The sequence below is a fragment of the Eretmochelys imbricata genome, chromosome 11, assembly GCF_965152235.1.
Source record: "Eretmochelys imbricata isolate rEreImb1 chromosome 11, rEreImb1.hap1, whole genome shotgun sequence".
In the NCBI taxonomy this organism is placed as follows: Eukaryota; Metazoa; Chordata; order Testudines; family Cheloniidae; genus Eretmochelys; species Eretmochelys imbricata.
The window spans coordinates 60,722,853-60,738,633 of record NC_135582.1 but is presented as its reverse complement, the minus strand read 5'-3'; the positions used below and the strand labels follow the sequence as shown (position 1 = coordinate 60,738,633).

Here is a 15,781-nt window from a genome sequence, read left to right as displayed (position 1 = left end):
ACACACAGCCTGTTTTTATGTATTTTTAATTGAATTCCAATTTCCATCCAAAAGCAGCTTGACACAAATGAGTAAAAAAAAAAAATCTATTAAATAAGAAATGCCTCATTAAGAAAAGGAGTACTTGTGGCACCTTAGAGACTAACCAATTTATTTGAGCATAAGCTTTCGTGAGCTACAGCTCACTTCATCGGATGCATACTGTGGAAAGCGTAGAAGATCTTTTTATATACACACAAAGCATGAAAAAAATACCTCCTCCCACCCCACTCTCCTGCTGGTAATAGCTTATCTAAAGTGATCACTCTCCTTACAATGTGTATGATAATCAAGTTGGGCCATTTCCAGCACAAATCCAGGTTTTCTCCATTTTCTAACATGATAGTAAAAATTAAGAACCTGAATAAACGTAAATTAAGCTATACAATTGCTTGGATACATGTATATAAACATAGTGTATCTTCCTGATTAGCAAAAACTACCAAAACAGTGTAAATCCATATTTCTTTGCAAAGCTACATCTTTTAAATGGATATACTAACCAATGAGAATGAACCTCTCTTTAGAAAAATAAATAAAAATTACAAATGCAAAACAAAATTAAAATCAATTTTTAAATCAAGGTTTCAAACCTGCTTTCTGATTAAAATTATGATTAAAATTGATGATTTAAATCAATCCATTGTGGTATCCATCTCTCCTAGATGGGACCAGGGCAGCCAGCTGTTGGCTTGAGAAGTTGAATACACAGACAACCAAAAGTAAATGGTGGACAGGAATTCAGAAAGAAAATCCAAAAAGAAGTGTCTAAAAATAGCATAAAATGTTTTTTAAATGTTGCTGGCTTCAGATTAAACTATTATTAAAATATCAGATTTACTTTTCTTGATATGGTTTCAAAATTTTTAAATATAGAAGCTGTAGTCATTTATTCTCTAATAACCCTACAGCAAATCATTTTCAGCAAACACGTGGATTGACAGTCACAGGCATGTAAAGATTTCAACAAACAGAAAAGAGGGAAAAAGGGAGCCATTATTTCAGTAATTACTAGAGTATCATCTTGGTTAGGAGGGACAGAGTGATACTTTACAAATGGAAATCCATATGTTTATAGCTATGAATGTGTTCTTTGATTTGCTTAGCCTATAACTACAATAATGCTCACTGCTAGCACAGAAACTGGATCTATTTACTTTCCTACTGAAGGCACTGCTGTTTTGCTTGGAATGAATAAGCTCTTTTTGAAACGTAAAGTCAAATTACCGAAGTGATATTACACCGGACCCTCGCTATAACGCGCCTCTATATAATGCGAATTCAGATATAACACGGTCGCGGCCATCGATCCCAAATTTAAGTACAGTACAATTTTTTGAGTACAGACGCAATAAATAGACCACTGAGCGCTCTCCTGTCGATTCTAGTATGCCCCCAGAACAAGGAACGCAAGCGCAGTCGACGGGAGAGCATCAACTATTCACGTAACTGAAGTTGCGTACCTTAGATCGACCCAGCACAGAAGCGTAAACAAGCCCTAAGACGATTGCTGTAGGCCTAGAACACCATACAAATGTAATGTAATAAAAATTTACAGGTACAGTACCGTATTTATCTTTAGAAAGATGTCAGAAATGTTGGGCAAAAGGAAGGCTTACTCGGTGCAGGAGAAATTGGACGTTATCGAATTACTTAGAAACGGTGAAACCCAGGCAAAGATTAGCCGCGATATTGGCATTAACAAGTCCACCTTTCGTGGATGGCTAAAGAATGCTGACAAGCTCGGAACTTACATTCATAACCTGGATGAAGAGCATGGCCTTCAAAGAAAACGAGCACGTTTAACGAATGATGCCGACCTTGATTCTGCGGTGTACACGAGGTTTGTGCAAGAACAGCAGAAATGCATTCCAATCTCTAGTCTGCTTATAGCCATGCAAGCGGAAAAATCTGACCAGGAACTTCATGGCGAATTCAGAAATTTTAAGGCAGGTTAGCTATGGTGATTTCAGAAAAGACATGGAATCTCTCAGATTGCGGTTTTGGGAGAAAAACGCAGGTTTACTAGGGTTGAGCCACTTGGGACAAGATCTTTGGCTCAAGTACAATTGAGCCAAATGTTTGAGCCACTTGGGACAAGATCTTTAGCTCAAGTACAATTAATTCAATACAATCACATGGTTAGCCATCCCCCGTCTGCTACAGACAAGAAAACAAGTATTGCCCTCCACTGGTTCAGCCCCCCCACAATATAGTGTCTCACATCTGAAAGTTACCCAAAGGCTCTGCTAACAGCAACAGTGGTAGATGCCATGGAATAAGACTAATCTTTCATTCCATACTTAAACTTTGCTGACATCATCTTGCAAGCAGAAATCTGGAGTTGGCCTAGATCTATAATTCAGGCAACCATTATAAATAAATTTAATGCTGCTATGTGGAGATGCACCACACTCTCCTGACAAAAAACTATGCGGTGGTATACTATAGCATCACAAGGAGAAACAATACAAATCACTGTGTACAAACCAATGTCCTTGTACTAGTTTTCTCAACGAATGTAGGCACGCTTTAACTCTGAAATGAAATCGAAAGAAGGGAATTTGATTTGCACTGTGGAGGTGGGGGAATGGAGGAGCTGTAACTTGGTCAGACTTCACTATTTTATTTTTTATTACTATTCTTACTACTGTTCAATTGATGAGACTACAAAGTAGGTCAAACTTCTACAAAAATAAGAGTTTTAGCAAAGTTTTGTGTGATTAATATTTTATTTATTTTTATAAGAAAAAAAAAACTCAGCTCTTTGTATCTTTGGCATTCAAATCCACAAGTCTATGGCCTAAAACAACTAATTGACCACCAAGAAAACTATCTCACATCGTTTGCAGGATATGTTTCAAAAATTCCTCCATGTCATTTAATATATATCTCCATATCTGTTAGGAGTTTCAAGACATCTACAGTGTTATTTTAAGGCTCAGAATTCCAAGAGGTTGAATTAGAAAGTGGAAGTTAAATAATTATCTATCTACCTAAGTTTTTAGCAAGACAATTATAAAATGTTTCACTTGTTGTGGAAGCAAAAGTGGGTTCAAAAACATGCTAAGCTCTTTACACAATGATCAAGAAATGAACCACAAATACTTAGGACCTAATTCTAGGCTTTTGAGCTCAATGGGTTTGCATAGGGATAAAGAAGATTAGAATTTGGCCAGTAGCATTTACAGCTACTATGGCAACATTATTCACTCATCTTGAAAAAAAATGCAAGTCAGCTAAAGCAAAAGATATCTCAGATAATCTGGAAATGAAAATGTTTCCCTGTTCTTTCCTTTCAAATATTTTTATTCCCCACCAAAATAGCATACATTAAGCCTCCATTTTATAACATAGTCTCCTAATGGAGTAATAATATTCACAGCTAGCTATAGTTTAAAAAGAAATGTTACCAGAACATACAGTATAGTGATTCTTACAGGTCACTTTAGAAGTCAATTGTGTATTTTACCACAGCAATCATTCCATTACTTCAGAAATCAGCTTCAAAATAAAGCAGGTTAGCCAGCGTGTTAGACTGCCTTATATAAAGTTACATTCTGTGAGCAAATACTTCTGTACAAATAGTAAATGTATTCTATTATACTAGATTTGCAGGGAAATTCTAGGTCTAGCAAGGCAGTCTTTAAACTCAGTAAATAATGCAATAGGAAAGTAAGCTTTCAATGATGAAATCTTAGGGTATGTCTACACTACAAAATTAGGTCGAATTTATAGAAGTCTTTTTTTAGAAATCGGTTTTATATATTCGAGTGTGTGTGTCCCCACAGAAAATGCTCTAAGTGCATTAAGTGCATTAACTCGGCGGAGTGCTTCCACAGTACCAAGGCTAGAGTCGACTTCCGGAGCGTTGCACTGTGGGTAGCTATCCCACAGTTCCCGCAGTCTCCGCTGCCCATTGGAATTCTGGGTTGAGATCCCAATGCCTGATGGGGCTAAAACATTGTCGCAGGTGGTTCTGGGTACATAGTGTCAGGCCCCCGTTCCCTCCCTCCCTCCGTGAAAGCAAGGGCAGACAATTGTTGCGCGCCTTTTTTCCTGAGTTACCTGTGCAGACGCCATACCACGGCAAGCATGGAGCCCGCTCAGCTCACTGTCACCGTATGTCTCCTGGGTGCTGGCAAACACGGTACTGCATTGCTACACAGTAGCAGCAACCCATTGCCTTGTGGCAGCAGACGATGCAATAGGACTGGTAGCCGTCATCGTCATGTCCGAGGTGCTCCTGGTCGCCTGTGTGAAGTCGATCAGGAGCGCCTGGGCAGACATGGGCACAGGGACTAAATTTGGAGTGACTTGATCAAGTCATTCTCTTTAGTCCTGCACTCAGTCCTATTGAACCATCTTATGGTGAGCAGGCAGGTGATACGGATTGCTAGCAGTCCTACTACAACATCTTCTGCCGGGCAGGCAAGAGATGAGGATGGCTAGCAGTCCTATTGTACCATCTTCTGCCGAGCAGCCATGAGATGTGGATGGCATGCAGTCCTTCTGCACCGTCTGCTGCCAGCCAAAGATGTAAAAGATACATGGAATGTATCAAAACAAGAAATAGACCAGATCTGTTTTGTACTCATTTGCAAACCCGCCCCCCGTCTAGGGGACTCATTCCTCTAGGTCACGCTGCAGTCACTCACAGAGAAGGTGCAGCGAGGTAAATCTAGCCATGTATCAATCAGAGGCCAGACTAACCTCCTTGTTCCAATAAGAACAATAATTTAGGTGCACCATTTCTTATTGGAACCCTCCGTGAAGTCCTGCCTGAAATACTCCTTGATGTAAAGCCACCCCCTTTGTTGATTTTAGCTCCCTGTAAGCCAACCCTGTAAGCCGTGTCGTCAGTCGCCCCTTCCTGCGTCAGAGCAAAGGCAAACAATCTGCATCTGAGTTGAGAGTGCTGTCCAGAGCAGCCACAATGGAGCACTCTGGGATAGCTCCCGGAGGCCAATACCGTCAAATTGTGTCCACAGTACCCCAAATTCGACCCAGCAAGGCCGATTTAAGCGCTAATCCACTTGTCAGGGGTGGAGTAAGGAAATCGATTTTAAGAGCCCTTTAAGTCGAAATAAAGGGCTTCATCGTGTGGACAGGTGCAGGTTTACATCGATTTAAAGCTGCTAAATTCAACCTAAAGTCCTAGGGTAGACCAGGGCTTATAAACACAAATCCAAAACAAAGGACAAAGTAGCTAGAATTATCAGGTTATGCTCTCTTGAAGGACATGACAACTTTCAGAAGCAACAATATGAAAAACCAAATGCAATCCAGTGTTAACATTTGAATTAAGTTGAATACCAACAGGAAAATTAAATTTTTGCATTAGGAATAGGTTTTTTTTTAAATGGTGAAGGAAGTAGCATCATGTTACTTTTGATTTATTTTGTTAAATTGACTAGGTGTAAAAATTTTAAAAGGACCTAAGTGACACAGAACCCTAAGTCTCATTTTCAAGGCTCCTAAATCTCACTGAAAGTCAGTGGGGATTGAGGGACTTAGGCTCAAGTCACCTCTGAAAAATTTACCCTGGTTTCAAATTGGCAATGTCCCTTGAAAACTCTTCCAGGTTTTCATTTATTCATAAATCAATTGCTTTTAGGTTTAACTATACTTAGATTTCAGTGATCACCTCATGAAACTTGCAAGAAAAACAAAGAAGAGGTTTCACTGTGCTTCCATCAAACTTCAAGATGGAATTAGAAGAACAAAGTTTGGTACAATTTTTATAGTTATATACAGGAAGTACTGAGTGCTATAAACAAAAGCTAGATCTGCCTGGGGCTACTTTCAGTGTTAACATTCCATGCTCTAAAGGCAAAAATCCCCAGCATGGCAATTCAGAATGCATGTCAGACTTGTCTGACAAGACACTTGTTTGAAGTCGTTAAATTTAGCTTGCAGTCACAAAACACTAAGCCTGGGTGAAGTTAAACAGTATGTGCATCTTCTTCCAGGTTTCAGAGTAGCAGCCGTGTTAGTCTGTATCCACAAAAAGAAAAGGAGGACTTGTGGCACCTTAGAGACGAACCAATTTATTTGAGCATCTTTTTTCAGTCATTCAAGTCTTCCAAAGTTGACTTCAGTTTGCACAGCCAAGAAGCTCTTCCCTGTATTTCATTCCTGGTGACCTTACCACAAAAGCAGAGCAGCAACTGTTTTCCCCTGAGTTATTTTTAAATTATTAAAACAATTCAGACAACACTAACAAAAATTAATAGAAATAGAGCATTAAATATGAAACTGCCCTTAATTCACCTCCTACAACGAATAGCTTTCATTCTAATTGAACTTGTCTATCTAAAGAAGAACTTTATGATAAGTCTTTAAAACGGTTTTGGGTATTTTCTTTTATCATGGGATCTGTTTTTGTGGAGAGGGGTGGAGGGGTTAAGGAAAAAAATTTAAAAAGACAAAAAAACTGTCTCATTGTAAGACCCTTCTGTGGCCTTCATTTTGACATGTGTTTGAGGGCACAAACTTATTTTAAAACCTTTTCAAAACTTTCCATTCTTCGTCTCAGCTGAAGTATAAAAATATTACAATGGCTTCCACATGCTACAGTATTACAAGTAATATCTGTCCAAGTTTGAAAGGAACAGCAGCTAAAGGTGGCTATTAATATCAGCTGAAGGAGAAAAACAAAACATAACACCAAACCACCCTGACAGTCTAAGCCCAGATCTTGAACTAGGTCTGTTTTGACTTGCATGTCAAGACACTTGGGTTTAATACTTAGTGACCTGTATTTTTAAAAAATTCATACAAACATTCTGGTCCACTTTTAGAATTAATTTTTTTTATTAACATGGAATTTCAACAAAACGTAAGACAACTTACAGTCTCAATAAAGCAAGTAAAAAGAAATACCACTACAAAGAATACCACTTAAAAACATTTTAGCTGAAACTTTCCAACAAAGTTCAGCCTGAGGCAGGCACCTAACTGAAAAGTTTCAGCCCAAATAGTTAAAGTTTGGCAAAGTTATAATCAACTGAAAGCTGGGACTTTTAATTAGAAGCACTGGGCAAGCTTAACTATCGGTGGTGCTACCAACACCGCCTATGCGTCTGCACCTACAGTAACCAGATGTGTTAAGTGTTGTACTATAAAACAGCTATTTTTGGAGTTGTGGTCACTGGAAAAAGTTTAGGCTAGGCTTGTATTCTTGTCCACATAAAGTTTCAATTACTCTTTCACAGAAGCCAGGATCTCTCTTTAATCTTTGATTGATGCTTCTGGACAAAATAATTCTTTTATTATTTCTTTTTATTCCTCGTCTCATCCTATATTCTTCCCACCAACTTTCACTCAAATTTATAGCTTTTTCTTATGGGGATGACAAATATCATGTGTCCTATATTGTGATAATTCTAAAAGGAGACTCAGACTACGAATCCTTAATCTTCTCTTTGGATTCTATAGATGTTTCTGACCTTATTGCCAACGTTTGTGACTATCTGCCCGCCCCCTTTTCAATTTTTTTTCCCCAGTAACATCTGCCTTTCATTTCCCATTGCTAGTTTTAAAATGTTTTATGGGATACTTCCACACGCTCTTAAGCATTTTCTTGTGAACATTATTTTAAAATAAAACTCCATTGGAGTCTCATTGCAATCAACCTCATCCATTGTTTGTTTCTGTCCAAAATTTTTCAACATGTCCTCAAAAATATTTTGTTCTTTTTTCAACCTTATCATTTAAATCCTAAATAGTCTGGCTTTAAGGGTGGTTAGCTACCTGAAATTACATTATTTACCTTTTCGTAGCGAATTAATGGCTTATTATCTGCCTTAATTTTATTAGCTCTTACTGGTGTACAAGAAGAATAGTGTTAACTATGTGATGTTTATTTATCACCCGCTCATACATATGTCAGGAGTCTACATTGCAGTGACTTTGTTCATCTCTCTTCAATTGTTCTTTGTGTAAAGTTTTCAAAAAAGTACATAAAATCAATAGGATTTAGGCTCATAAATCACATAGGAGTTTTTGAAAATCTCTTTTAGACAGAGGGTGGGAATAATACATTATTATATGTTCATATTGCAATAACACTAAGAGGTCTCAACCCATACTGAGATGCTAAAATTGAATATTGTTTGTATGAGGATGGAAATCAGGTTTAAACTTCCTTCCCCACACTTTTGCATGTTTGCTACTGTATTTTTTTTTAAAAGGTTGACTAAAGTTTTATTGGTTGGATCTTTTAGGCAGCTTTTCATTTTTGTCATTAGTAGGTGTTTGTTTCATTTTGTTTTACAAAGGGATAACATCTTCCCCTTGTGTCCTGTTTCTTCCAACAGGAACAGCTTGCTACCTAAAGTGGCTGTTCGTCTTTCTGAAATTCATAACCATTTTAACAATGCCTACTGACAAAATTTTAGTTCACCCATAAAGCAACACTGTAAATTAATAGACTGTTGGCTAGCATTCCTTACAATATCATTTTTTTTTGTTCCATACAAAATTAATTGGGCTATTTAATTTGTCATTCTTGTTATTTGAGTCAGTCTTGTATTACTCTAAGCAACTGCACCAGCAAGGTTTTATGTGGAGGACCAAGTTTAATATTTTACAGTACAAGAGTTTAATCATACATTAACCCAATCTTTACGCAGTTATATCCCAGTTGCTCTGATATTCTTGAGCTTTTGCACATTTGACCCCAGTTTCATGGTATGTGATGCCTTAAGATTCAGTGATTATTCTTTTAGTTTCTTCAACATTTGATTCTAAATCATTTTCAAGTTTAAATTTTTTTTTGTCCTTTGAGTTGGATATTCCTTATTAACTTGTAAAGAACAATATTTATCAATTAATAAGGCCATACCAAATCTGTGACCATCTAGGAATTTCAGTGTTGTCATTATACTGCACAGTAAGGACACTTGGAATTTAATATTAACAATGGGGACAGACTTTCAAAAGCAAAGGTTTCTGCCACCTGACCAAAGAAAAATTCCCATTAACTTTGTCCCAATGTTGGGACTACTGTGACCTAATTAAATGGTTCAGATTCATATAGTAGAGGGCAGGGGCACAAAACACATATTAGCCTGCTCGTTACAATACAATCATTTTATATTCATTCAAACAGCTACATGAATGATTATTTGTTTAAATCTCTTTAAGAAGTGAACTGTGACACTTTGTCATATGTTTCTAGAATTCAAGAACGACTTCTCTAAATGTCTGTGAAGTACTAATTTTGTTTTAATGTTTCATTAGTAACACTGTAGCTAGGAGAACAACAAGGTAAGTTTCACCCACTCATGGTCACAGATAACTTCAAAAGAAAGAGTATTCACAAGTCGCTCTCTCTCAGCCTGACAAAGAGCCTATCCAGTAGAGATAGAAAAATGTTTTTATACAAGGCACTGGTGAGACCTCATCTGCAATACTGTGTGCATTTCTGGTTACTAATGTTTAAGAAAGATATAATCAAATTGGAACAGGTGCAGAGAATGACTACTAGCATGATCAGAGGAACTGAGAACCTACCTTACAAGAGAAGCCAAGCTTCTTCAGTCTCAACCAAATGAAGGCTATCAGGAGATATAATTGCTGTCTATAAATACATCAGAGGGATAAACACCAAGGAGGGAGAGGAATTGTTTAAATTAAGGGCCGCTATTGGCACAAGAACAAACAGATATAAACTGGCCATTAAACAAGTTTAGTCTTGAAATTAGATGAAAGGTGTCTAACCATCAGCGAAGTGAACTTCTGGAACAGCCTCCCAAGAGGACAGTGAGGACAAAAAAATCTAACAGTTTATAAGACTGAGCTTGTTAAGTTTATGGAAGGGATGGTATGATGAGATTGCTTACAATGGCATATGGTCCATCTGTGACTCCGATGAAGTGAGCTGTAGCTCACAAAAGCTTATGCTCAAATAAACTGGTTAGTCTCTAAGGTACCACAAGTACTCCTTTTCTTTTTGCGAATATAGACTAACAGAGCTGCTACTCTGAAACCTGTTATTAGCAAATATCTCCAACGGTTGGAGATGGGACACTAGTTGGGGAGGACTCAATTACTACAGAAAATTTTTTCCCAGGTGTCCAGCTGGTGGATCTTGGCCACATGCTCAGGGTTATCTCATCACCATATTTGAAATTGGGAAGGAATTTTCCCCCAGGTAAGACTGGCAGAGACCCTGGTGCATTTTCTCTCTCTGCAGCACAGGTCACAGGTCACTTGCTGTTTGAACTAGAGTAAGTGGTGGATTCTCAGTAGCTTGAAGTCTTTAAATCAAGATTTAAGGACTTAAGTAATTCAGCCAGAGGTTAAGCATATTAGAGAAGTGAATGGGTAAGGTTCTGTGGCCTGCAATGCGCAGGAGGTCAAACCAGATAATCATGATGGTCCTTTCCGGCCTTAAAGTCTATGATATATCACCTCTAATTAAATGAATTGTGAGAAAGCTGATTTTTTTTAAAAATAGTTCATTTATACTTCTGTTGCTTTAAATAAATCAAAATCCTCCAAGAATATAGGTAGAGGCAAGAAAGTCTAGTCTAATATACAACTATTTTAAGTAATTAAATATTTAGTTTTTGTTACTTTATACACAGACTGTATGTAGAATGCTTATTTATTTGACATCAAATTATTGCTCTTTTATGTAGTATTTTGCGACATAAATCACGTTGTCAAATCAGCAATTACGCAACAAGGAAGACCCGTGCAAGTTAAAGTGAGGCTGATATGCGGGGGGAGTGTGTTTCACAAGGTTTAAAGTTGAATGTCAAAAAAGTTGAATGTTTATATTCTGGTTAAAGTTGAATGTCAAAAAAGTTGAATGTTTATATTCTGGTTAAATTGCATACCTCTTACCACAACTAAACAATATAATTTTGCAAGAGCCAAGTTTGTTTTAGAAACGGAACTACAATATCATTGGTCTGAATGAATCAATTTCAATTATGTGGTTCAACCTGGCCTCACAATACGAAAGGCTGGTCTGATCACAAATCCATTTATTCCGTTTACAAACACACTATATTTTATACAGACATATACTTATAAGACTTTACACAAAAATTTATCATTGTTTTATATAAAGAAGGGTTTATAAGTTTAACGGTCGGAATTAGTTATCTGAGAGTTAGGTACACTAACTCTCACCTTTGCATTGGGACATTTCATATGGAGGTCAGTTACAGTACATTCCATTGTCTTTTGGTACAGATTGCTGAGACAGTAGATTGTTTTAAAATGTCCAGTGGCAGATGGTGACTTCTGAAAGTAAGCAGGCAAAAGTGGCATGAAAAGTTTTGCTCAGAATCAATTTACAGAAACAGACAGAAGTCATATTATATTTGCCCCCAAATAAGATAGGCAACAACTACATTATCTTCCCTAAGGAACCTTCACTGAAAATATCCATGAAAGAAGCAGAAGACATGTTGGGTTACTTCCTCAGCTCAAGGTCAAGTTCATTTTAATTTCCCATAATAATGAGGATAAGAGACAAGAAGAGTGCCAATGGATGAAGACAGCTTGTTTACAAATGTGGCATCTAACCTGGACTCATTCTACAAAGATTTAGCTATAGCACTAGGCACAGAGGGTTGTTTAAATGAATTATTTAGTCCTTGAGAAAACTGCCAGACTGACAGCTCTGAATACTCAAGTCCTCTATTTTTCCATAAGCAGATGAAATAGTCAAATTAATTGAATTTATCATAGACATTACTCTGAGGTCTGAAGAGCATTTAATTGGGAGACAACCCCATAAGAATGAAGTACTAGAAGCAAGTACTGCATATAAAAGAGAGTTAGCACATTAACCTCAGCATTTGAGGATCCATACCTAAACAGTGGGAGCAGAGGTGTGATAACTAGATTATGTAGAGAACTGTTGTACTGGTGCCCCATGGGCACTTAGGGCCATATTTTCTTATCCAAATCCACTCCTTTGTTCCATGCAGACTGTGCAAAAGGGACAGAAATTTGCCAGGTCTCCCTTGCTGGGGATTCCTCCAATACAGAGAAAAAGAACGCTTTTAAATAATGGTGTTTTAGCTTTTTTTTTTTTTTTTTAAGACTAACTCACCATTTATTAAAACAGTCATCAGTCCACACCTTTCTGTCCAGGCCCGAGGCTTAAACACCAGTAAAATTTTAGATCTACAATTCCCTTTACACGCACTATAACAATAATAGAAAAAACATGTTACAGCACAGACATCGCTAACCAAGACAGAGGGAACACGGTATACTAGCATTGTTATTGTAATGCAGATGGACTCTATGAAAATAAAGCAGAAATCTAGTGCTCACAAGCATCAGGTTTTTTTAAATGACTGTTTATGCACAACCTATTTTTTTTTTTTTTTTTTAAATAAAGGAAAAGCCCAAGAGGTCAGCAGTCTCACCTGTCACTGTTACCGGCAGATCAGAATTTTAGGATGGCCTTAAGATTCTCAATATGCAGGGTCTTTATAGGTTGAAATAATACAAAGGTAGCACTCAGTCTCTTGGAAAAGTATGTACCCAATATGTCACTCATGCTTGTATTGCCGACCTTGAAACCTGTGATGCCTGTGGCCATCTACACTGCTATTTTTACCCTTGCTAGTGCAGATATGTCTGCCCGAGCTAAAGTCACACCTCAAGATCGTGGTGTAGACATACCCCTAATAGCTGGCTGACAGACGACAATGTTGCCTTCAAGTCAGTGACTGACCTACCAGGCTAAAGATTAAGGGAAAATGTGAGTCTATACAAGGGAAAAGACAATGCAAGAAAGCTCAGAATAAACACAGTGAAACCTCCTTGGGCAGAACTATATTACTTAATTAATTGGGGAAAGGCTTCTCTACTGGTTACAGAATGCCGGAGCACTGAGCTGCATGGCTGTGACCATATTTTGCCACCCTACATTCTTTATCCTACTTGTCTATAACACGGCAAAAGGATTTTTAAGGTGACCCTCTCCGTTTTTAAAGCCCTTAAATGTAGTCAGATCACATCCCATTAAAATCTTTGCCATGAGCTTTGTCCTGTGCTCTGGCATGACCAACTTTGTAGGAGCTTCACCACTGAAATTTAGCTTGATTACCTACCAATCCTATAGGCAGTGGTGCAGCCTGTGCACCCTCTCCATTCCTCACCACTTCATAGACAATGTTAATGTTTTCAGATGTTTCCCATTTAAAATTACTCTGTGCGCCTGTGTGGAAACTTCTGATTTGCAGAAATGATGTGCACTCCCAGCTGCCACTGAAGTCAACAAGAACTGTGCTTTGAACATACGAAGCACTACATAATGTTCAGTATAATGGGGATAACACTACTATCACTTCACTTCACAAGGATGCTTTGAAAATAAATTCATTAATGTTTGTGAAGCACTTAGATACTGTAGTGATGAGCACCACTGGCTTTTCTATCTTCAGATCAAGGTTTCAAGAAGTAAATGAGGCCTAGGGCCACATGTTGAACAATGAGAAGAAAATAAAATATTGCATAGCTGCTAATTAAGTAGGAACCATCCATCCTGTGCACAGAATGAAACAACTCCTGTGGGAGAAATACTATGTGATCATAGGATAGAGACTATAATATTGAATATACAGAATTGTGCCAAATTAAGGTTGCACAGATAAAAGTTAAGATTGCCGGAACTAAAATTGAGTGCTAGACTTTGCAAGCTTAATAATGTTCTTTTAATGCAGGGTTTGTTTGGGTTAGGTTTTGTGTAGTATATATTAAACAGAAAAAGAAAAGAAAATTTAAAGTCACAAATAATTTTATCTTCATTTTTGGTGAGTTATATAATTGTTTTGGAATCCACATAGAGCTATTAAATAAACATTCATGGAACAACAAAGCAAACTAATACCTCCTGCTATTGAGGTGTGCAAAGTTTCTAAAAAAAGAAAAATGAGAAAATAGTTACCTTGTTACAATAAAGCATCCAAAGTTCATACAGCCTTTCTCTGGATGCCATTCCTTCACTTCCTCTTCTCTCCTTTTCCAACAATTTGTGTTCAAGATCCTACCATGCTCACTTTATATTCCAAATTGTTCCTCCCATGTGTTTTTGCTTTTGTATCAGAATTCTGCCATAACCCAGGTGGAAACAATGTCAAGGATGAAAACAAATGGGTCTCCGTGTACCTCCTGCGTAAAAGATGCTGCACAATTCAACCCGTCAAAGGCAACTGTCAAGTAGCTCCTCTTCATCAATGGCACTTCAGTATTAACCTCTGAGAGTCAAAATAAACCTTTCAAGCTTATGTTGTGGGAAATAAATCCATATTTAAACAACCCTGGAGACCTCAAGAACTAGGTAGAGACAATCTCTATTTCTCTTATCAGTAACATTATCTCTAACAAGGAGCCACTTGGTTTACAGCCTTCATGATCTTGTGTTTTGCAGCTGAGTTAAACAGGAAAAAAACAGGATAAAGCTACACGGCAGAGAGTACAATAGTCTTGGAGGTGTAGAGACAAAAAAAAAAGCCGAACAATATTAATGTGGATAATTGACCTGCAGAAAAGAAATAAATAAATTATGAAACAAAAAACCAAACACAAATCGTATATGCTGTGCATCTTATTTCTAGACTCCAAGTTATTATAATCCTCCCATCATCCTAAAAGTTAAATTAAACTTCTATATTAAGTTTACAAATTAATAATAATAGTTTGTTGCCTGCTTTATGTTTGTTTTTTTTCCTCTATTCCCTGAGAATACACAGGCAACCAGAAGGCAGAACATCAGTAAGTTAAAACCCTCCCTCCCTATGCCCAAAGTCAGGCTCTCTCGTGAAAGACGCAAATTAAGAAGGAAACCTGCAGCTCCCAGGTCTAAGGGCCAAAACACAACACTGCTTCCTAGTATAGCCACACACAGCCCAAGAGTTTCCCCCTCAAACCGCAGCTGCAAAGGTAAGAACAGACTTCAGAGAATTACAAATTAATAAGAGCAGATAAAGGACAAGCTGGCAGAGACCTTGCCACAAATACCAATCTCTGCTTCCTCCCCCTCTGGCAGTTCCCACCCGTGCCATCATCCCCGCTCTCTGTCAGGCTCCCTCCCGTCCTCCTTCCCCGTCGCTCTCCCCCTCCCCATGTCTGGTGACCCCCTGCTCTGAATGCCTCTAGCCCCACTCCCCGCACCGTGTCCCCGGGGCAGCGATCTCTGGGGGCGAGGGACCGACTCCCTCCGACACTCGCCTCCTCTTTCCATCCGCCCCTCCGGCCTGTCAGCACCCCCGGCTCTCACGTCTAGGCTCCGCCGGGCCCTTCTCCTCCCCACCCCGGTAGCTTACCCCGGGCGCAGGGGGCGGCCAGCCTGGGAGCGGCTCCTCTCAGCGCGCAGCCGCTAAAGCCGCTGCCCGACACAGCTCGGCTGGGCGCAGGGAGGAGGCTGGGCCCGGCCTCACCGCCCCGCCCACATTCCAGCGCAGCCGGCTCCCGCCCCGCCGGGCTCGTGGGGGCGCAGGCGGGAGGAGACGCCGCCGCCATCTTGACTCCTGGCAGGAATGTGCTCCGCGGGCGGGCAGGGCGTCAGGGCGGTCTCCCAGAGGGAAGGGCCTGTCCCAGGGAGCCATCCCATCGAGGCAGCCAGCACTCTGGCCCTTAGCCTGGGTGTTCCCAGGCAGCACATAGCGAACACGCAGCAGGCACAGCGGGGTGGGAGAGGGGCTAAGGGGGCTGGCCAGAGCCCCCGGGGTTTCTTTCTGCGCGGGCGTGCCAGTCGAAAAGC

At 39.2% G+C, this 15,781-nt stretch overlaps 1 protein-coding gene across 1 annotated transcript in view; it reads right to left on the bottom strand.

Moving 5' to 3' along the window:
* NBEAL1 (neurobeachin like 1) overlaps window positions 1-15,405 on the bottom strand; it is a 134,054-nt gene extending 118,649 nt beyond the window's left edge. The window contains exons 1-2 of the mRNA XM_077829857.1: window positions 15,345-15,405; window positions 13,967-14,560 (exon numbers count right to left, since the gene is read on the bottom strand). Coding sequence (XP_077685983.1) covers window positions 13,967-14,017 — 51 coding nt within the window. The 5' untranslated portion in view covers window positions 14,018-14,560; window positions 15,345-15,405. The remainder of the gene's footprint in view (window positions 1-13,966; window positions 14,561-15,344) is intronic.
* Between the last annotated feature and the right edge of the window lie 376 nt (window positions 15,406-15,781).